The following is a 23,651-nucleotide window of genomic DNA, read 5'->3' as shown; positions in this document are numbered from 1 at the left end:
CTGGTAGCAGTATTATCAAGTCATAGGAGAAAACATGATTGAGAGTGAAAGTTTGAGTCAGACCTGGAAAAAACTGCTCACTGGTAAGCGGAAACCAGTGTTGAGTTTCGATCTGCCACAATATTTTCAATTGTAATGACAGTCATTTATGTTGTGTAGACTGGTTTCTTTTGTGCTTTTTGCTCTGTGTTGTGCCTGTACTTACTCACTTATTTTCATTCAGGTGGAAACTGACCCACTCATGTCTCCGAAGCAGGAGAATGAGTTTGTGTGTGTTGAGGAAGAAATCCCAGTAAGTACTAAAATCCACTTGTCTTTACATTTAGATGTATTCTCTGCAAGCCAGTTTGCACAGCATGATGGAAGGTACTCCATGTGATATTAACCACTCCTCTTGCTATTTCACTCAGAAGTGATGCATAGGGAAAGTAACAGGCTTTCATAAGCATCCTACTCTTAGCATTTCATTCAGAAGTGATGCATAAGGAAAGCAACAGCCTCTCATATGCATCCTACTCTTAGCTTATTTGTAACCTTCTAGCATGCCTTACGTGATGAAGCCACAGAAATTGTTTCATTGCACCTGAACTGCTGGTTTTCTGAATTTACTTTGTGAACTGCATCAAACAAAGTAGAGCAATGATTAAGATACAATAGGATAGTGGTTGAAATTTCCATCCAATTGTTTTTAAATTTTCTGTAGTTTACCTCTACTCAGGTTGCTAAACTGTGTGTGGGTGCATATAAAGGTTTTTTAGATTAGGCGCCGGCCGAAGTGGCCGCGCGGTTCTGGCGCTGCAGTCTGGAACCGCGAGACCGCTACGGTCGCAGGTTCGAATCCTGCCTCGGGCATGGATGTGTGTGATGTCCTTAGGTTAGTTAGGTTTAACTAGTTCTAAGTTCTAGGGGACTAATGACCTCAGCAGTTGAGTCCCATAGTGCTCAGAGCCATTTAGATTAGGCAACTCTCCATCCAATACAGATAATGATAGCTGTAGGAAACCCGGAGGTATCAGTGTAAGATCGAAAGAAATGCCTCCCACAGGTGACAGTATTAAAATCCTAATCGTTAACTGTCAAAACATTCACAACAAAATGTCAGACTTTGAAGTGTACCTAAAAGCTGTGAAGCCCACATAATACTAGGTAAAAAAAAACCTAATTGAAACCTGCTGAAGTTGAGAGCAGTGAGATTTTTGAGGAAAATTTGGGTGTACATTGAAATGATAGACGGGTGGGAAATGGAGGCAGTGTATTTGTTGCAGTAGAAACTTAAATCCACCAAGATAGAAATTGAAGCTGCTTTTGAGATTGTTTGGGCAAGACCCAGTATCAGGTATGAGCATAAAATGGTAATTGTTTCCTATTGGCCATCAGACTCATCTCCTGATGTAACAGAAGACTTTAGAGTAAACTTCTGTTCACTTGTATGTAGGTTCTCTGGTAATGCTGTTATCATTGGTGGAGACAACAATCAACTGGGAATATTGGAGCTTTGTTAGTGACGAGCATGATAAGGTGTCCTGGGAAACATTAACAAATTTTTTATCTGAAAACTATATAGAACAATTAAGAACCCCACTTATGATGAAAACATATTGGATCTAATGGCAACAAATAGACGTGTCATCTTTGAGGATGTCCACATCATGGTCAGTGATACCAGTTTTGATGTGATTGTGGCCACAATGATTAACAAAGTACAAATGGAAACTAAAACAAACAGAAAAGTATCTATGTTCAGTAAACTAGATAAAAATCAGTAGTGTCATATCTAAGTGAGGAACTTAAACTTTCAGTGCAGGACAGGACCATGTAGAGGAACTGTGGCTCAAGTTTAAAATAATAATTGACCATGCACTGGTGAGGTATGCACCCAGTAGAAAAGTTTAGAATTGGAGGAACCCTCAATGGTATATTGTGAATGTAAAGATACTTCTAAGGAAACAGAGTTTATTGTGTAATAGATGTATAACAAAGCATAGGACTAGAGAGAGAGAGAGAGAGAGAGAGAGAGAGAGAGAGAGAGAGAGAGACTGAATAATACATGTCTGCCTGTCTAGAGAGCAATGTGTGTGATGCCTTCTACGACTACCACAGCATAATTTTGTCAAGTGATCTTTCACAAAACCCAAAAAATTCTGGTCATTTGTAAAGGCTTTCAGTGGCACCAATGTTAGCGTCCAGTCCATAGTGAATGAGACAGGTACTGCAATTGAGGTTAGCAAAGCAAAAGCTGATATGCTTGACTCTGTTTTCAAATGTTCCTTTACAGAGAAAAACCCAGGAGCATTGCTCCAATTTAATCCTTTTGCCACTGAAAAGATAGATGAAATAAATATTAGTGTCTTTGGTGTTGAGAAACAATTGAAATCATTAAAATAGAACAAAGCTCCTGGGTCCGATAGAATCTCTGTCAGATTTTATGCTCAATTTCGGGATGAATTGATATCTTTTCTAACTATAATGTACTGTAGACCCCTTGGATAAAAAACGATGCCCAGTTCTTGGGGAAGAAGCACAGGTCACACCCATCTACAAGAAGGGTAGTGGAATTGATCCACTAACTACTGTCTAATATCCTTGACATCAGTTTGTTGCAGAATCTTGGAACATATTCTGCGCACAAACAGAATGAGATATCTTGAACAGAATGACCACCTCCATGACATTCTGGAAACATCACATAGGCTCAGTTGTGGATAAGCAGGTAGTAGACTTAGGTGTATTGGTAGAATACTGGGGAAATGCAGTCAGTCTCTAAAGAAGATTGTTAACAAATCACTCGTGTGACCCACTGTAGAGTATTGCTCAAATGTGTGGGACACATACTGAATAAGACTAACAGAGGATATTGGATGTTTACAGAGAAGAGCAGCACTAATCTTAATAGGTTCATTTGATTCATGGGAGAATGTCACAGAGCTACTGAAGAAACTGAACTGGCAGGCTCTTGAAGACAGATGTAAACTATACTGAGAAAGTCTATTAGCAAAGTTTCGAGAACCAGCTTTAAATGATAACTCTAGAAATATACCACAACCCTCTGTGTATCACTCACACAGAGGTCATGAGGATAAGATTAGAATAATTACAGAATACACAGAGGCCTTCAGTCAGTCATTCTTCCTGCCTCCATATGCGACTGGAACAGGAAGAAATCCCAATAACAGGTACAATGGGACGTACCATCTGTCATGCAGTTAGCGGTGATTTATAGAGTGTAGATGTAGCTGTAGAATTGACAGTGAACTGGAACCTCAGGTTAAGAAGTCAGTTACCCTCTCTGATATTTCTGTATTACAAGACGTTCCAAAGTTTGATGAAGTGTCAGGCAACAATCAGAATATTATTGATAATGTTATTGTTGAAATGGAATGAAGTGGTAATAACAAGCAAGCAGTAGGTGAAAGTGATCATGTGGAAGTCTTTGACCTGATAATAACTGATGACTGTGTAGATTTAGTTCTTTTTTTTTTGTGTTGACAGAGACCATGATTTCATTCCACATTTTCTAAACGTGGGTTGGATGCAAGGAAGAATATTGCAATAAATGTTTGGTTGGTGTGTATTTAGAAATGTAATGTGGAGGTGCTGTGATTGATTATTATAAAAATGATGTCAACATATTAGTCATTTTGAGCCAATTGCAACCTAACTTAAGATCTTCTTTGACAGCAAATAAACATGAAGTACAAACTGACAGGATACAGCCACAAACTAAATAATTTGTAAAACATTGTCATGTTTGTAAAAACACTTACATGTTTGCCCACTGTATTAAAATGCCTAGCAAATGTGTACAGTGATACAGAACTGATGGCGAATGCACACAGTAATGCAAGAAAAATTCCTAAGTGTGTGCCCTCTTGTTTTTTTTTTGTGTTTGTTCTAAGATTTTTATGTAGTAATGCAGAACAAAATACCATAATCTTAAGAGGCACAAGTAGCACTGTGTATATTTGACTTCTACCTTCAAGTGATAGTAAAGCCAAATTGTTTGACACTTATATGGCTTCCTTTACAAATGACATGCCCCTAAAACCCACATCAAGTAGGATGTTTTCTAATTTTTGGAAGGATATCTGCCCAAAAATAGTTATCAGATCAGATCTTTGTGCATTTTGTCAAAGGTATTTCACATCTAGAACTAAAATGGCTTAAGTGCTGAAGAAACTGAAATGTATCCTGTTGAGAAAATTGTATCCTCTCTACAACTTGTTGCAACAGAAATGATCTTTTCTTTTTTAAGCAAACTGTGAAAAAGACAGATCTCACATACACTACATTCCATCCTGGACTTACCTTTCTTCGATTTTACTTCCATACATCACATATATCATCATATATTGACTTTTAAAACCTTTTATACACACACACACACACCAACCTTTATTCTAATCTTTTGAGATAATTTTGAATTGAATAATTAATTTTATTTAAAACCATATCTGGTTTGCAATATTCGGCTTAATAAAAAAATCAGCTACTATGTATCAAGATGCCTAGAAAATATGTGAGAAAAAGAGAAAAACACGAGAGACCCTTTTGTGATAGAGAATGCGATTGAGGCAGTAAAGAAGCAACAAAGCAATTTCATGTTCAGTGTAATACTCTGAAAAGAAGAGTTTCTGGAAAAAATGGAGGTACAGTAGGTGGTAAAAAGATTATGAGAAGCTTATGGAGTGTATTCAGTAAAGAATAAGAACAAGAAGCACTTGATTATATTTCTGAAATGGAGAAGTGATTTTCTGTATTTACAGTGAATGCTCTATTTAGATTAGCATCCCGTTTGGCAGGGCAGAATAAAATAATGCATCATCTGAACAGAGAGTTGGAAATGGTAGGCAAAGGCAGCACTGTAATATTAGTCTTAAGAAGCCACCTCGCTGGCTAGAGAACCAGCTTTTAAAAAGGGCAACATAGAGAAGCTTTTGATATCCTTAAAACGGTGCAAGAAAAGCAAATTAATCCTTCTCATCACATTTATAATGTTGAAACTGTTAATAGTGCAGTCAAAGAATAGAAAAGTGTTTGCACCTAAATGAAGATACCAAGACAGTGACAGTACTTCAACTGAAAGAGAGCTGCCATTTGGTTTAACTGTATGTGTGTTTGCACTGGGTGCTTTATCCCATTAGATTGGAAAAAGAGGTCAGTGTGTAAGGTCTCAGAAAAATGCATATAGTTTCTGTTCATTATATATTTTTGTTTGTAAGTATTTTATGTGATACCTTATCATATGTAGTTTGAAAACATGTAACTGAGAAGCTTCTATCAGTAACCATTGATTGACTGCTTTACTCCACCTTCCACTGTAGGCCCACACAATAGTAACCCTATTTACTTCTTTTCAGGTTCTGCACAAGTGTGACTTGCCCAATTGCCTCAGTAATGCACAGGATCCCCTAAGAATTGATGAAGAGGTGAGTGCACTTTTCTCTTCTTCTTACACTGATGTGGATAATTGCATTGTGTAACATTCATTGAAGATGAAGATGTAATTTAATTGAAACCTGCTGGTAGGTAGGAACTGTGTGCATGAGCAGGCTTTGGTCCCAGACTCTCACCTTTTGCAAGCAGTGACTTCTTAATAGAGCTGCCTGTTTCTGTAAAACTAGTGGTTTAACAGGTCCTGGATAAACTTCAGTTACATGTGGAATCAAACAAGTCACAAAATAAAAACTGTAGATATCATACTGAGAAGTATTTAGTAATGTAGCATATCTTTCTGATATAGTGAGGAAATGTTCTGACTTTTGCATGAGTTGTTTACGATAAACAGTTAGCAGTGAACAATACAAGTGTAAGTGGTTTACCTGACACTGGTGCTCAAATATGAACAGGAAAAATGCTGGGCAGTTTGCTTCAGGCCATAAAAGGAAAATAGTTTATAATAAGACACACAAACAATGACTCAATTAAGTTGTTCCCCAATTATTTAAGGGCAGAACACTTGACTATAGCAGATAGTCTTTATGAAAATATAATTTCTTTTCTTTTCCTCCATTTAGAACTTTAATAAGTCCTGCTACCCTTTAAAATTAATCAGAACCATAACAAAGAAAGAAGCTTGTTGTTACTGTTGTCTGGCTTATCTTGTGTACATTTTACATGTCTGCGTAACTACTGTACCCACACAAACATTTGAATTTCTGGTGACCAGAGTGCAACCACACATGCGGATGATGATTCCCAGATGGTACAACAACAAACACTTGATTTCTAACACAAAAGGAAACAGAATAAATTCACAATAATATGTCCACAGTAATGGTATCCACCGTAAGTCTGATGGACACATGCAATATAATCTCCCAGAATAAGGAATCACAAGGAAATTAAGTCAATGATGTTAATAGTTTGTTTGTCATGATGAAAAATACTTGTAATTGTTCGAAGTCTGGTAGACCGGTGTTTCTTAATGCAACTGCTTGACACAAGCACAAAGTTTAAGTTTAATTGGCATATAATGCTCCAGGAGCACAGTGCCTGATGAGACAGAGGTCGGTGGAGGGATGGCTCTGGTAGCAATTGTTGACTGCTCATTGCAGTTCTGCTGTGCTGATAACCTATGCTCAGTTCTGTGCTTGGAACTGCAGTTACTGTGAGCAGTAAATTCTGTTCTGGCTCCATGGATAGAACTGCTTTGCTAGTGGTCATGTGATGTCTGAAGTTCAGACCTGGTGACTGGACACCTGCCTTGCATTTGGCATGCACATGATCCACATAGGTAAGACAGTGCCACAAATGCAGCATTGGTGGTGGAAATCACAGTGCCTCTAGTGGTGATGTTAGTGCTGCCCATTTTTGTGGAGTTTGCTGTAAACTAGTCTTCAAACACTGTGGCTGGTTGTGCATGTACACGTGTCATTGTACTTATTTACATTCAGCCCATGCTGGCCAGTGTTATAATTGAGAAGCTGAACCTGCTGGCCCATGTGGATCAGCCGTGTGGCAACCCACGGGTGTCAGCCATGTTGCCGCGTAGTTGTAGTTGCAGGTGATAGCCCAGGCATACAGCATCCCTCTCCTTAGGGGAGGAGATGGAGGTGAGAACTTTATAGTGAAGATCCTGCATTCTCCTCCCCCCTACCCCACTCTCAGGTGCAGTTTCAGTGACGTAGATCTTGGCAGCTTAGGGACATCCAAAAGGATGATGAATACACATTTTGGAAGTTTCTGTTCTCTTTTCGGCCATACTGTTCAGTATATGCATTTGACATCCAAGTAAAGATATTCTCCAGACAGATACTTCCAGGAAAGTCTTCCTAAGATAAAAATTCACCAGCTGCCACAAGACTATACATTCAGTATGAATGAAGGTATAAACTTGTGAATTTTAAATTGTGCATTGAAGATAAAAGTTTACCTTGGTGCTGAGTGTTAATTTCTGCTTCCTGTCATTGCTGGCAGTGGCTCTCTGGTGCAGCTCACTCGCTTGCTTGACCATTCATTACCCAGTGTGCATAGAGTCCAGAAGGTGATAAGACAACAGAAGGTGTTTTGTGTTCTCCATTTCAACAGGTGCAATTAGGTTGTACTGAAACTCTCTTATAAAGGGTAAACAAGTATTGCATTATATTACTGGCCTTTAAGGTTGCTTCATCTCACTGTATTTTTATGAGTGGACTTGTGAAAGACCCCATTTATGTGTCTTCCTTTCCAACAATGATACCACATAGCAACAGCAGTGAATTCAGTTAACTCCAGACATGCTTGTAAAAATATCAGACATGTTTGACTATTGTCTGGATGTATGTTATGTGTACAGTGCAGAGCATTTCATATATTTGTGACAGGAAATGAAAAAAAAAATGATCTTAAATGTAACTGTAAGAAGTACTACAGGAGTGTATATAGTATGTGCATCCACATCAAAGATAACTGCATGAAAATAGAATGATTCTCGTGAAACTAAAACTTTCCAGTTCTATGGGGAAGCTAGAATCTACTTCAAGTTTCTATCTCCATGTATGTAGCAGATAAATTCTTGTAATGCTGGAGGTATTTTTTTGAAACAGCCTTTATATTCAGTGTTAATGTCATTTCCAGGAAAGCTTTCTTACTATTAAAAGTCTACATTTTATTTCCTAACTAGCAAAATTCGTCTGCTATTTTCATCACATTTTGTAATCAGCTTGCCCAGCATTACCTGACTCAGTTCAGCTATACTCCATTGCTTTTGCTTTAGTTCTGTTTTTCATCCTGTAACCCCTTTTCAAGACATGCCATTCACTTATGTTCCAAGTCCTTTTACAGTGTTATCAGCAAATATTACATTCCATATCACTGTTCCCTAAACTTTAATTCCATACCAAATGTGTCCCTAGTTTCATCCAGTTTTATTTTCTCCTTAGTTTCCTTTACTGCTGGCTCAATGTGCAAATGGAATAACGTGAGGTAGGTTACATCTGTTTTGTTCCTCCCTGTTACTTCCTGACATTCTTAAAATTGTGGTCTGTTTCCTGTACTGTCGTAGATATATTTCATGTCCTGAACTTTTTTCTTTGATAATTTCCGAATTCCATAGATTGTATTTAACTAAACTTCGTCATGCACTTTTTTGAACTTAGTTACATTCTGTACTTAAGTTTACCTTTTTTCAGTTAATCTTCTAACCAGGAATCCCTAGAATCCGAGGTTGCAAGTTCAATCTTCAGTAAGGCTCATTTGCAAGTATTGTGGTAATAATTATGACAGAAAAAATATTAGCTGCTAATGACCCACCATGTGCATTAGGAGTGCATAGAAAATGAGCATGTGGGAGGTGCAGAGATCAACCATTTATGGGACATGGATGTTACACTTCACAAAATGGACATTGTCAACATTAAGTAAATGTTCAAAACAAACCATTAACTTGCACTATGAACACCAAATGAAAACTGGTGTGCGTTGGTGATCACAAAGGTTCACATGAGTGAGATCGAAGGTGAACTCCTTGGGAATTCCAAACTGTGCAGGAGATTCAGCTAGGTATCCCCTCTTAAAGAATTCATATAGAATCATATTGGTGTAATGAGGTGATGAGGACTGATGGAATGTGATGACATACAACCAGATACAAAAGAGTCTGTCATGGAGCTTATTGTGAAACAGGCTGTCCTTTAAGACATAGCTGCAGATAGTGTTATAACATGTTTTATAGGCACAGAAAAAACAAAACTTTCAGAGGCTGAATGTGTCCTGTGTTTCTAGGTGGTGTGAATTGCAATGTCACACATTTTTCAGGAGGGCTAGTTTGCTCTAAAGGAGTAGTGTTTATACGCTGACCTGGAATCAGGCAAAAGCAAGTTATTTTGACCAACTATTGGCCAATAACAGTGCTCATACCATTGTTGTAAATCTCTTACACACGTTTCCCCCCTCTTGCTGGCTGTGATGTAAATATTCCCTACTGGCATTGCAAGATCATGGACACGAGATAGATTTGTAGGGGCAGAGCACCTTCAGCTTCTCACAGCATAATATATAATTTTCCAGCAAATTTACCATCTAGATTAACAGTCAGCATAATTGTATACAAATACATTAAGGTATTGATGTTAGATGATCTTGATAAAACTCTTTTGGTACCTCTAATTTCCAGGGTTCTTTTGATATTGTGCTGTTAGTAGCAGTATTAAATCTCAGGAAGGCTGATTTATATTGTAATAGTAGTTTTTTGTTCAATTATTTGAGCTACATGCAGAACTAGCACTACTCACTGTTGGTTTCTCCCAAATATGGTGTGTGTAATACTCCCACAATGGGACAGTGACATGGGGGAGAGCAGTTTCATAATATCCACATTTTGTAAGCTTTGTCTTCTTGGCATGTACATTCATTATTGCATTTAAAATTTCTGCTTTGCATTACAATGAGTGGGCCCAACTGCAGTCTGTGTAAAAGCAGGACATCCACTGATGGGGCAAAGCATTATGAGTACCTGGTTTGCATGTTGGTCCACCTTTAGAAGGCAGTACAGCAGAGATTGTGTGTCAGATCGATCCAACAAGTCCTTGTTAGTTATCTGAGGTATGTGGCACCAGATGTCTATGCACAGATCACAAGGTTCCTATAAATTACAGATTGTCCATTTTTTGGGCATGGAGCTAGCACCCATAGCTTCCCTGGTGTGTTTCATTTGGTTCAGATTACGTAAATTTTGTGGCTGAAACATTGAGAATCCTCTGTCATGCTACTACGATTTCTGTTACACAATTCTGTTTGTGACAGTCAGTTATCCTGCTGGAAGGTGGCATTCCTGTCAGGGATGCCATCAAGCATACAGGGATGCAGGCAGTCCACAATAATGTAAACATAGTTCAAAGCTGCCATAATGAATTTACTACCTCAGACCACATGGAAGACCAGTGTATGTCCCCCTTAGCGTAATACTGCTCCCACGGATACACATTCATGATGTGATGCACGTTTTGATCTGCTTGTCACCTGTATGACAGTGTGTATGGAGATCACCATTGATGGGGTGTAACAAGGAACGGGATTTACCTGATGAGGTAGTAAGTTTCCATTATTGCATGGTCCAGTCATGGTGAATGTGTGTCCACTGCAGTCTTAATTGAAGGTGATGTTGGGTAAAAATGGGCACACACAGGTGTCATCTGATGGGAAGCCTCATGCTTTACAGTGTGCAGTGAACACTGTGCTGCAAAACACTTGTGTCTACGATGGCATTGTACTACCATCAGATCTGCAACAGATAGCTGCCTATCCTGTTTTACAAAGCAAGCCGCCAGCCAGCCTCTGGCCTCCAAATTTTGTAATGAACCATGGCAAGCAGATGCCAACTTTGCAATTTCCTAGATAATTGTTCCCACATACTGTGCTATAACAACCTGCCCGTTGACAGAGTCTTTCATGGGAGTGGATTTTCCCATTTGTCAGCTGTGTCATTGGTAGAATGATTACTTATTCGTCTCTGCTTTACCTCTATATTGTCTTTACAGTATTACTTGCCTGAAACACCAGCAGGCAGCATTAAAGCTTGTAAGTGGACACTCCTCTTACTGCTGTGGCTCCTCAATGTACGAGTCATTGGAGGGTGAGCAGTCTTGCTGAAACTAATCCACAGTTAACAGATATCATTTCATCATAATGGGTAATGTTTCATGCTCCCTGATTTGGAAATACTGATAACAATTTGAGATGCCAAAAAATATTGTGCAGCATGTCTCTTCTTCATGCCTAAAACAAAACAGATAAATGACCACTCCTCACACAGGTAGTCATGTAGCATGGATCAAATAGATCAAGTATATCTTCTCCAACATATTCCCGCATACCACCATCCTCAAATGGTTCAAATGGCTCTAAGCACTATGGGACTTAACTTCTGAGGTCATCAGTCCACCACCATCCTCATTGACTTTATCTCTGTTGTACATGTACATATATACTCTGCAAACCACTGTACAGCACGTAATGGGGGGCACATCTATCTAATATTATTGATTTTCTTTCAGCTTGAGTATTCAGCAAGGGAAAATTACAGTTTGCATGCCTCTGTATGTCTCCTAATATCTCTTATCATGTTCTCTTAATCCCTGAGCAACATGTACAATGGTGGCACCATACTGATTGCAGTTTCTACATTGAGCATTGAGTACAGGTTCTGTAAATTTATGTAGTAGTGTGTCCCGAGAGCTATGTTTTCTTTCTTGCAAGCATTCCTATTTAAGTCCCTTGGGAATTTCTGTTACACTTTCATAAGGACTGTACCAACTTGTTACAATCGTTGCATAGTGTTCTTGATTCTTTTATTTTATTTTCTGGAAGGACTCCAAACACTGGGACAATTATCTAGACTAGTAATAAATGTCTTCCCCTTCTTTCTATGAATGTAATTTCATTGTATCCCTTGCCACTTTTTATGTTTTTATCTTCATATTTCCCCCTATGTCTGTTTTTGGTTTCTCCCACTCTCCTTTTCAACAGCTCTCTCAATTTTTAATTGTACTATTCATACAGGTTAGCGTTTTTCTCTTTAATTCAGCTTTGCTTCCCTTGTTTATCCTTCAGTTATCATGTAAATTGGCACAGTGCTTACCAGTGTACTGTCCTTGACATCCTACCCTCTGATACCTCCTCTTTCATTTTTCTGTACCTTCAGATTTGCCTTTCTCAGCCATGGATCTGAGTGACATGCCCTTCATTTTCAAACTTTCGCTCTTCATCCTTGAGGAAGAACCTGCATGTATTGAAACTAAAGAATTTTTTTTTCCTTCTATTTTTAATTTTTTCTATCAAAAAGTGCTTGGAACTTTGCAAGTATTCCTGAAGAATTTTTCAGTGTCTACTATTTTGCGTACTTTGAATGTGTTTAATAAGTGAGTTGATATATCAATAGTATCAGTCGGTGATGCATAAACATTTTTCTTATGTCATATTGTGATATAAATGACAATAAAAAATAATACTCTTACTTGGTTATAGTTTCTTTCTGTTTAAGGTAAATGGACAAATAAAAAAATTTACTCACCAAGCAGGGGCAGGGGAACACACACACAAAAAAATATTTAACTTTCACAAGCTTTTGGAGCCAGTGGCTCCTTCTGGATCTCATTGGATGAGTAGAGTTCTCTATGTAAATGTTATTTCATCTTGTGGTATACACTGAAGAGCCAAAGTAACTGGTACTTGTGCCTAATATCGTGTAGGACCCCTGCAAGCATGCAGAAATGCCGCAACACGATGTGGCATAGACTTGAGTAATGTCTGAAGTAGTTCTGAATGGAATGGACACTACGAATCCTGCAGGGCTGTCCATAAATCTGTAAGCGTAAGAGGGCGTGGAGATCTCTTCTTAACTGTATGTTGCAAGGCATCCCAGATATGCTCATTAATGTTCATGTCTGGGGAGTTTGATGCCCACCAGAATTGTTTAAACTCAGAAGAGTGTTCCTGGAGCCACTCTGTAGCAATTCTGGCCATGTGGGGTGTTGCATTGTCCTGCTGGAATTGCCCAAATCCTTTGGAATGTGCAATGGACAAGAATGGATGCAGGTGATCAGACAGGATGCATACACGTGTCATCTGTTGGAGTCATATCTAGATGTATCGGGTCCCATATCACTCCAACTGCATACACCCGTCACCATTACAGAGCCTCCACCAGCTTGAACAGTGCCCTGCAGACTTGCAGGGTCCATGGATTCATGACATTATCTCCATATCCATACACATCCATCCACTCAATACAGTTTGAAACGAGACTCATCTGAGCAGGCAATGTTTTCCAGTCATCAGTAGTCTAATGATGGCGTTTATGGGCCCAGGTGAGTCATAAAGCTTTGTATTGTGCAGTCATTAAGGGTACATAAGTGGGCCTTCAGCTCCGAAAGCCCATCTAAATGATGTTTTGTTGAATGGTTCACATGCTGACACTTGTTGACGGCCCAGTATTGAAATTTACAGCAATTTGCAGAAGGGTTGCAGTTCAGTCATGTTGAACAATTTTCTTCAGTCATCGTCAGTCCCGTTCTTGCAGGATCTTTTTCCAGCCGGGGCGATGTCAGAGATCTGATGTTGTACAGGATTCCTGATATTCACAACACACTCATGAAATGGTCACACAGGAAAATCCCCACTTCATCGATACCTCAGAGATGCTGTGTCCCATCACTCGTGTGCTGACTGTAACATCACGTTCAAACTCAATTAAATCCTGATCATCTGCCATTGTACCAGCAGTAACCAATCTAACAACCGTGCCAGACACTTGTAGTCTTATATAGGCATTGGCGCTGGCAGTGCCATACTCTGCCTGTTTAGAGCTCTCTGTATTTAAATAACTTGCCTATACCAGTTTCTTTGGTCCTTCAGTATAAAAACTGACAACAGCACTACAACCAATAATGGAGTGCTCAGTATCATTCATAAATGCATTGTCCTGTATTACATGAAGTGCAGAAGCTGTAAAATTAGCTGTTTACTGTGGTATTCTAAAGACTAGCATGTTAAACTCATTCAGAAAATTTGATCTGTGCGTACATAGCTTTTCTTTCCAAGTATGAAATTACAGCTGAGGGAACCTGCACAACTATACAAGGAGCACAGTATTACTTTGTATGAAATGGAAAACACACCACACACACATACCTCTGTGAATCCCAATGATGTAAATTATTTTGGTTCCATTTTCTCATTGCCTTGTTACAGATTGAGGCAGTTGCTGATGATCCACTTCACATCTGTAATCCACAGAGCATTAAGAAAGAGGTATGTAGCTGCTGCAGATTAAGTTCTCCAATTTTTCACTCTGTTAAATAATGTAGTTGGCTGTTATTTAGTACTGAGCTACCTACATGGATCTCAGTAGGTGAGTAGATTTCTCTGCTTAAAAGTTATTTCCACTTGTGAAATAGACACAGTAATTTCTTGGGAATAATCTGACCATTGATGTTACAGTATTGAGTATTATGGGATATCAGTACTAAACAGAAATCCTGATAGGGAGTTACGTCTGATGATGGGTGCATAACACACAAAAAAATGTAATATCAACAGAGATATTACTAACTTTCAAATTACTGTTCCTTTTTCATATAATTGCACACCCCCTCCCAACACCCCCCTCCCAGCACCCCCCTCCCAGCACCCCCCTCCCAGCACCCCCCTCCCAACACCCCCCTCCCAACACCCCCCTCCCAACACCCCCCTCCCAACACCCCCCTCCCAACACCCCCCTCCCAACACCCCCCTCCCAACACCCCCCTCCCAACACCCCCCTCCCAACACCCCCCTCCCAACACCCCCCTCCCAACACCCCCCTCCCAACACCCCCCTCCCAACACCCCCCTCCCAACACCCCCCTCCCAACACCCCCCTCCCAACACCCCCCTCCCAACACCCCCCTCCCAACACCCCCCTCCCAACACCCCCCTCCCAACACCCCCCTCCCAACACCCCCCTCCCAACACCCCCCTCCCAACACCCCCCTCCCAACACCCCCCTCCCAACACCCCCCTCCCAACACCCCCCTCCCAACACCCCCCTCCCAACACCCCCCTCCCAACACCCCCCTCCCAACACCCCCCTCCCAACACCCCCCTCCCCAACACCCCCCCCCCCAACACCCCCCTCAACACCCCCCCCCCCCTCCCCAACACCCCCCCCCCTCCCCAACACCCCCCCCCCCTCCCCAACACCCCGCCTCCCTACACCTCGCCCCTCACTACACCCCCCCCCCCTCACTACAGCCCCCCCCCCTCACTACACCCCCCCTCTCTACACCCCCCTCTCTACACCCCCCCCTCACTACACCCCCCCCCCTCTCTACACCCCCCCCTCTCACTACACACACACCCCCTCTCTACACCCCCCCTCTCACTACACACACACCCCCTCTCTACACCCCCCCTCTCACTACACACACACCCCCTCTCTACACCCCCCCTCTCACTACACACACACACACACACACAAAATTCGCCAAACAGGAACCATAATGACGCCATCCTTCATGTACATAGTAATGGTGCCGGGTGGATGTGGATGATACTGCTTGCATCTTGTAGTTACTGTGGATTTGAACGTCAGTGTATTTGTATGCTTTGTAAATAAAATTATACCATAAATAAAATGGTAATAAATAAAATGTAAATAAAAAAATATAAATAAAAAATAAAATAAATAAAATGGTAATAAATAAAATGGTAATAAATAAAATGGTAATAAATAAAATAATACCATCAGGTAAACAAACATTTAGTTCATTTAAGATGCCAAAATTATTGAATTTCTTTGTCTAGAGATGTTGCTGTATATCACTTCAGTGAAATTACTGTTTTGATGTTGACATTTGTATTTTGCACGAAGGCAGTGGGTGAGTTCTATTGCCTTTCTGTTGCTAGGTTATTAATCTTGACAGGGTGAAGGAATAAAAACAGTTAAGTATGTATATTCAGTAAGTTGCGCATAGAAATAACCTTCCATCACTGAAGTGCTTGAAAAGTTCATACCAATTACACATCATGCCATTGTTGAGATACTAAGTAATTCTTCATGTGTGTGAAAATATCTATGGGAAATATGATGCAGAAGACATTCCAATTAAGTGACCTTCATTCAAAACACTATCTGATTATTTTTTTATGTTTTGATTTACTGATATATGAAACGTGTAGCTGTGAAAGCTAGCCGTTATGATGAGGAATGTGTCAAGTGCACAAGAAATGCACATATGAAACAAAATTTTAACATTTCTATTATTTACCCCTTTCCCTTAAAGGCACAAAATGCATATACTATATTAATAGATTTATTTATTCCTATTCAAGAATTCATCTATGGTATAGAAGGAGTTGTCAAGGAGATATGATTTCAATTGATTTTTGAAGCTATTACTGCTGTCTGTCAGACACCTTATTTCATCTGGTAATTTGTTGAAAATTTTTATAGCAGCATATTTGATCCCTTTCTGTGCCAAAGATAGGTTGAGCAAAGGATAGTGTAAGTGTTTCTTTTTTCTGGTAGTATAATCATGAATGTCACTGTTGTTTTTAAACTAGTCCATGTTGTTGAGAACAAATTTCATTAATGAGCAGATGTATTGTGAGGCTGTTGTAAGATTTCCCAATCTTTTAAAAAGATGCCTATAAGATGTGTGACTATGAACCCCACACATTATTCTAACCACTTTCTTTTGAGCAGTGAATACTTTTTCTCTAAATGTTGAGTTACCCCAAAATATTATTCCGTATGACAGAGAGTGAAAATATGCAAAGTATGTTAGCTTACTAACTGGCAATTATTCTAATCGCAAAAGTTGCTGAACCTGGTCGCTTTAGGAGATCTAAAATATGAATTTTCCAATTAAGATTCTCATCCATATGTACACCCAAACCCTGTCTACTGTCTACTGACTTCTGTTGATGTTTTATATTTATTGAAGGAATTGTACTTTTTGCAGTAGAAATTTGGATGTACTGTGTTTTTTCAAAGTTTAGAGCAAGCCCATTTGCAGAACACCAATTAATGACTTTTCCAAAGACCTTATTTCTATTAATTTTAATTTGACTTCCTTTTACTGGATTAATAATTATGCTTGTATCATCAGCAAACAGTGTCAGTTCAGCTTCCTGTTTCAGATAGGAAGGGAGGTCATTCGCATATATCAAGAACAGAAGGGGACCCATGATTGAACCCTATGGAACACCTAATGTAATTTCACCCCAGTCAGATGAAGTGGCAAATTGATTTAAATCACTTGACCCATAAAAGGAAACTTTTTACTTCCTGTTCTGTAGGTATGACTTAAACCACTTATATGTTATTCCATTTATACCATAGAATTGTTATTTCTGTAACATAATGTCATGGTTCACACAATCAGATGCTTTTCACAAGTCACAAAAAAATCCTATTGGTGACATTTTACTCTTTAAAGACTCTGTTACGTGGACAGTGAAATTGTATATTGCTGTCTCAGTGGAACAGCATTTTTGAAATCCGAACTGTGGTTTACTAAGTATCCCATTACTGTTGAGATGGTTAACCACTCTGGAGTACATTGCTTTCTCAAAGATTTTTGAGAATGCTGTAAGCAAGGACACTGGCTGATAATTATTGACATCTGTGGTGTCCCCCTTTTTGTAGAGAGGCTTGACAATTACATATTTTAACCTGTCTGGGAAAATACCTATAGTTAGTGATGCATTACATATGTGACTCAGAAAATCAGCTGTAATTGCTCCACATTGATTTAATATCTTATTAGAGATGTCATCTACTCCAACAGAACATGTATTTTTCAGAGATTTAATAGACCAGTGGCCATTAAAATTGCTACACCAAGAAGAAATGCAGATGATAAACGGGTACTCATTGGACACATATATTATACTAGAACTCACATGTGATTACATTTTCATGCAGTTTGAATGCATAGATCCTGAGAAATCAGTACCCAGAACAGCCACCTCTGGCTGTAATAACGGCCTTGATACGCCTGGGCATTGAGTCAAACAGAGCTTGGATGGGGTACAGGTACAGCTGCCCATGCAGCTTCAACACGATTCCGCAGTTCATCAAGAGTAGTGACTGACGTATTGTGATGAGCCAGTTGCTCGGTCACCATTGACCAGACGTTTTCAGTTGGTGAGAGATCTGGAGAATGTGCTGGCCAGGGCAGCAGTCAAACATTTTCTGTATCCAGAAAGACCCATACAGGACCTGCAACATGCGGTCATGCATTATCCTGCTGAAATGTAGGATTTCGCAGGGATCGAATGAAGGGTAGAGCCACGGGTCGTAACACATCTGAAATGTAACGTTCACTGTTCAATGTGAACAAGAAGTGACCGAGATGTGTAACCAGTGGCACCCCGTACCATCACGCCGGGCGATACCCCAATATGGCGATGATGAATAATGACGAATACAAGCTTCCAAAGTTGTGTTCACCGCAGTGTTGCCAATCATGGATGCAACCATCATGATGCTGTAAACAGAACCTGGATTCATTCAAAAAAATGAGGTTTTGCCATTTGTGCACCCAGGTTCGTCATTGAGTAAATCATCACAGGCCCTCCTATCTGTGATGCAGCATCAAGGGTAACCGCAGGCATGGTCTCTGAGCTGATAGTCCATGCTGCTGCAAACATCATCAGACTGTTCATGCAGGTGGTTGTTGTCTTGCAAACGCCCCCATCTGTTGTCTCAGGGATCGAGACGTGGCTGCACGATCCGTTACAGCCATGCAGATAAGATGCCTGTCATCTTGACTGCTAGTGATACGAGGCCGTTGGGATCCAGCATGGCATTCCGTATTACCCTCCTGAACCCACCGATTCCATATTCTGCTAACAGTCATTGAATCTCAACCAATGCGAGCAGCAATGTCGCGATACCATAAACCGCAATCACGATAGGCTACAATCCGACCTTTATCAAAGTTGGAAACGTGATGATACGCATTTCTCCTCCTTATACGAGGCATCACGATGTTTCACCAGGCAACGCCGGTCAACTACTGTTTGTGTATGAGAAATCGGTTGGATACTTTCCTCATGTCAGCATGTTGTAGGTGTCACTACCGACGCCAACCTTGTGTGAATGCTCTGAAAAGCTAATCATTTTCATATCACAGCACCTTTCTCCTGTTGGTTAAATTTCATATCTGTAGCATGTCATCTTTGTGGTGTAGAAATTTTAATGGCCAGTAGTGTAATTTTACTTATTTCAGAAGATGTTGTTAGGTGAAACTTAATCTGACTAAATTTTTTCAAAACAGACTCTTCTGTGTACTGCCTAGCTTTTTCTTTTGAACTGTTCTCGCCAATTTTTTCTCATACACTTAAGAAATGGTTGTTAAATATATTAGCTACTTGTGTACTGTTGGTTAGGATGCTCTCGTTCTCTTTAACAATAATACAACCTACCCTAGTGATTACTTTTCCTGTCTCCCTTCTAACAACATTCCATATTGATTTTATTTTTTGCCAGAGTTGTTAATTTCTTCTCTAACATACATATTTCTTGATTTTCTTACAACTTTTATAATGTTATAATAATTTTTACAGTGTGAAACTACTTCTGGATCTTTACAAGTTCTTGTTGTCTCATACGGGTTTCTTTTTCATTCTGAAGACACTTTAATACCTGTACTAAACCAAAGTTTCTTTGAAAAGTGTGTGGTGTTACAATTAGTAATTTTCTTTGGGAAACAATGTTAAAAGAGGGATATAAATTTATCAAGAGGTATGTTGCACTTATCAGTAGCATTTGGCTCATTATATAAATGTCCCCAATTAACATTTCTTAAGCTTTCTCTGAAGTGCTGTATAGATACCGGGTTGAGCGACCTGAAACTTTTACTTAATGGTTTCTGAACTATACACCGTGTTAGGTTTTGTAAGTTAATCAGTTGTGCATCATAGTCTGACAATCCATTTACCACAGGCAAAGTACGTGTTTGTTTTACATCCTCTTTCTGTATAAATTCATTATCTATTACTGTGCTGCTGTCCTGAGCTATACATGTAGGGGAATTGATCACTGATTCTAAGTTATATGTTGTTAATAACACTTCTAGTTAACTTTTCCTATCAGAATTACTTAGGAAATTTACATTGAAATCACCACAGATTAATAACTTCTTCTTTTTGTCTGACAGACAGCATAATAGGGAGTCAAACTTTTTTATGAACAGCTCCCAGTCTCCTAATGGGGACCTATACACTGTTGCTAATATCAATACTACATTATCTAGTTGAAGTTCACATGCACAAACCTCAAAGTGCTAATCAATACAAAATTTGCTTACTTCTACAGTTTTGCATGTATACCTTTGTTTTATGAAAATGGCAACTCCTCCGTTATACATCCTAGATCTACTTGTGTAAGATGCTAAATTATACCCACTTACACTGACACTGTCCATGCCCACAGTTGCATGGTGTTCAGACAGACAGAGTATATCAATCTCATTCTATTTTGGAGATCATCTAAACACACTAATAGCTCATCTACTTTATTTTTTATTCCCCTCATATTTTGATGAAGTATGTTGATACTGCCCTCAGCTTTACCCCTATTAACTGTACGTGCAGTTTCTTTTATTCTGTTTATCTTGATTGTCATCTATCTGGATTTTGGCATCAACCTAAAAAACCTTTCTGCCTGGACCCATTAACCACAGGGATCACCCCTTGTGTGACTGTGGACCCCCTTGCAGTTTCTGCTAATAGAGAAGCTAACTTACGTTTCCCCATCCTATTCAGGTGCGGGCCATGTGTAGTGTATCCACACCTACCAATAGCATTTACTGGAACAACACTTATGTGAGATTTTGCTGGTGTCTGGAGCATCCTGTTCAGCTCAGTGTTAACATGCCTTACAGCAGTGTTTACCCAGGGCTGATGATGGTGCTGAAAGACCTCCACAAACCCGACATTTGTGTACTCAGTTTGTGCTCCTATTTTATCCAGGTCACTCCTAATACTGTATCTTGGATTCATAGCCAGGCTGTTTCCTGCTCCCTCAACTATAATTATCTGATCTTCCTTCTCAAGGTCCCTGCATAGCTGACCTAAGTTTTCTATCTCCTGGCCAAGGCTAGCACTTGGTTTCACAAAACTTGTGACCTGGTACCCTGCACCTAATTTGTACTGAAGCTGCTGGCCCACACCCCTCCCATGACTGCTGCCTATAAGCAGAATTCTTCTTTTTGTATTCTGGTTTGATCCCGACCTGTCTTTTCTTTAAGCTAATATTCTGCTTCAACCTACTTTCAACTATTGAACAAACATCAGGTTTTGACAGCAATAAGCTGCCACATAAATATCTTATGTCTACAAACATCACAAAAAAGATAAACATTTGTGTTTATAACTTGTTTGCAATCACACCTTTCAGGTAATTTCAAATATTTTTCATGTCCAACAGACAAGCATACAGACATTTATTGATTAAAATATCTGTGGATAATTTATATTCCTGCTCTACACCATTGCACGTAAGGTTATGGTAGCACATTCAACCATGGTATCCATTTCTAAAATTTCATATTTTCAGGGTGTACCAAAATAATTTTTTAATGTAACTGAGGCCTGAAATGGCATATTTGCATAGTTTTTATAAGTTGTCACACAAGGTGTAACCAATGTGGCTCATTAGCTTCAGTAATCTTTGTTCTAATGTGGCATCAGATTGTTTTAGACTGTCACATGACCTTGCATCATTTTTTTCACATTCTGTAACATGTTTCCAAAATGTGATAGGATTTGTTGCATTTATTACACATGGATGATTCAAATCTGGAAAATTTATGTAATGAGATAATTAAACACTCTAGACTTCTTGTCTCCACAAGCTTTCTTGTTCTATGTGAGCATAGTGTAAATGTTCGGAAACATTTTGGATGAAGAAATAGGCTGCTCACCAATGAAGATACAGAATTTTCCCATAATAATGCCTAAATCATGCTTTGAATTTTTCTCTATGAGAAGTATCTCCTGCCCACGCTTACTTTAAATTCAGCCTCTAACACTATTTGTTTATAGCTACAATTAACACTACTTTCCATTTTCCAGGTTCTCGAAGGTCCAGTAGTAGTCTCAGTGTTCAGTGGCTGCGTCAAAGAGGATCCAGAACTAGATTTAGGAGTTAATATAACTGACACTAAAGTAAGTTTTCACATATGTATCAAGATTCTTGTAGAAGTTGGAGGTTTATTTTTACTGTATCTCCGTATGTGATAAGCTCCACATGCCTCCAATATAGTTTAAAGTGGAAAGCATGCTAGGTAAATCACACACTCTCAGCAGGATAAGGTTCTGACAACTTGGCATTTCCAAGCAGTGCAGTGTACTGGTGAGAATCGTTAGTCTTCCATAAAGCCCATCTTACATGGGATAAGGTTTTCTGTAAATTTGCTAGGTGGTGTGATTTACTGTTCACTTGCAAGGATTGCACACAGCTAACTCGCATGTCCAGGCTTTCACATGGTGTAAGATTTAGCAGAGACATGAGCAGGCTCACTGACTGGATGAATGGCAAGGTGAACAAATGGGCCAATCTGCAGTCTTTCTCAGACAATTGTAAAGAAATTATTTGCTGAAAGAAATTTCGTTCTCATAGATCTCATAGCTTCATTTGTCAGCTTCATGATGAACTTCCTGTCATTTCTTTAAATAATCATAGTTATTCGATACTTAAAGATTAAATAAACTACTGGAAGAAATTTGGAAGTTTTTAAATGCAAATAGTGGTCACAATGAATTTGCTTTTGGTGCATGTTGCATATGAAGTGTGAAGTGTGGCTGACATTCAATTAGTCTTTAAACATCAAAGGATATCACTATTGTGGGGTCCAGCCCACTTGACACTTAGAGTGCCTAAAGGATTGTGCTTTCTCAGATAGCTATACAACAATTCAAGCAAGTCACATTAATGGGTCTTATTACACTAAAGTAGATTGACAGTACTTAAGTTTGGTACAAGAGCATGTCACAAGCGATGGGCAACGTGCAAACAGTCAGTATTCCTTTGCTATATACAATGTTCATGCAAGTTTGTCACACAGTTTGTGGATCACTGATAATGGCTATCATAGATGCTCTCTCCTAAGGTGTGGTTTCTACTAGTGTCAGTCTTCTACTCCCCCTGAGGCTGGCAGGAACGGCACTTGTACTCTCTTCATATAGAGGGTGCTCATGTCGTGGTGTGGTCCTAGTCAGCGGGCTATTGTCTGATGTCATCTCACAGCCTTGTCTGCTCTTGCATTCTTCATCTTCATGCCGGTGCTTTCCATTATGCTGGAACAACTATCACCAATCTTGAGAATATTTACAGGGATTGGAACTAAAAGTGATAATATATTAATTGTTTTCATATTTCTCAAATAACTGAGACACAGAAATAATATCTTTAAATCAGATTCAGTACTAATCAGTCACTATTGAAAATACATTGGGGTATTATGTCAGAATTTTAACAGAAGTAGCTATTTATTTACCCCAGGCTTCTCACTCTTTTTTTTATCCAGAGAAATGTTACTATTGCTTAGTTTTGAGTAAAACATAACTTTTCTTGTTGGTATGTCAAAATCTGCTTCTTTTGCCAAAACACAGCAGACTTGACAAACATTTGTCTCACTAATATTCATATGCAGTTGAAACTTTACCAGTAACTTGAAACAGTGT

General features: G+C 39.3%; 1 protein-coding gene across 3 annotated transcripts in view; it reads left to right on the top strand.

Annotated features, from left to right (window-relative positions):
* The window catches only part of LOC124720054, a 190,167-nt gene that overhangs the window by 142,672 nt on the left and 23,844 nt on the right, over positions 1-23,651 (top strand). For 2 of the 3 annotated variants that reach the window (XM_047245319.1, XM_047245317.1), the window contains 4 exons: positions 224-292; positions 5,358-5,426; positions 14,167-14,226; positions 22,041-22,133. In XM_047245319.1, the coding sequence (XP_047101275.1) occupies positions 224-292; positions 5,358-5,426; positions 14,167-14,226; positions 22,041-22,133 (291 nt within the window). The remainder of the gene's footprint in view (positions 1-223; positions 293-5,357; positions 5,427-14,166; positions 14,227-22,040; positions 22,134-23,651) is intronic. The other variant, XM_047245318.1, reaches the window with a different exon arrangement.

This window comes from Schistocerca piceifrons, chromosome 11 (genome assembly GCF_021461385.2).
Source record: "Schistocerca piceifrons isolate TAMUIC-IGC-003096 chromosome 11, iqSchPice1.1, whole genome shotgun sequence".
NCBI classification, from domain to species: Eukaryota; Metazoa; Arthropoda; class Insecta; order Orthoptera; family Acrididae; genus Schistocerca; species Schistocerca piceifrons.
Note: the sequence above shows the minus strand (reverse complement) of the source record. Positions and strands in the feature narration are given on the sequence as shown.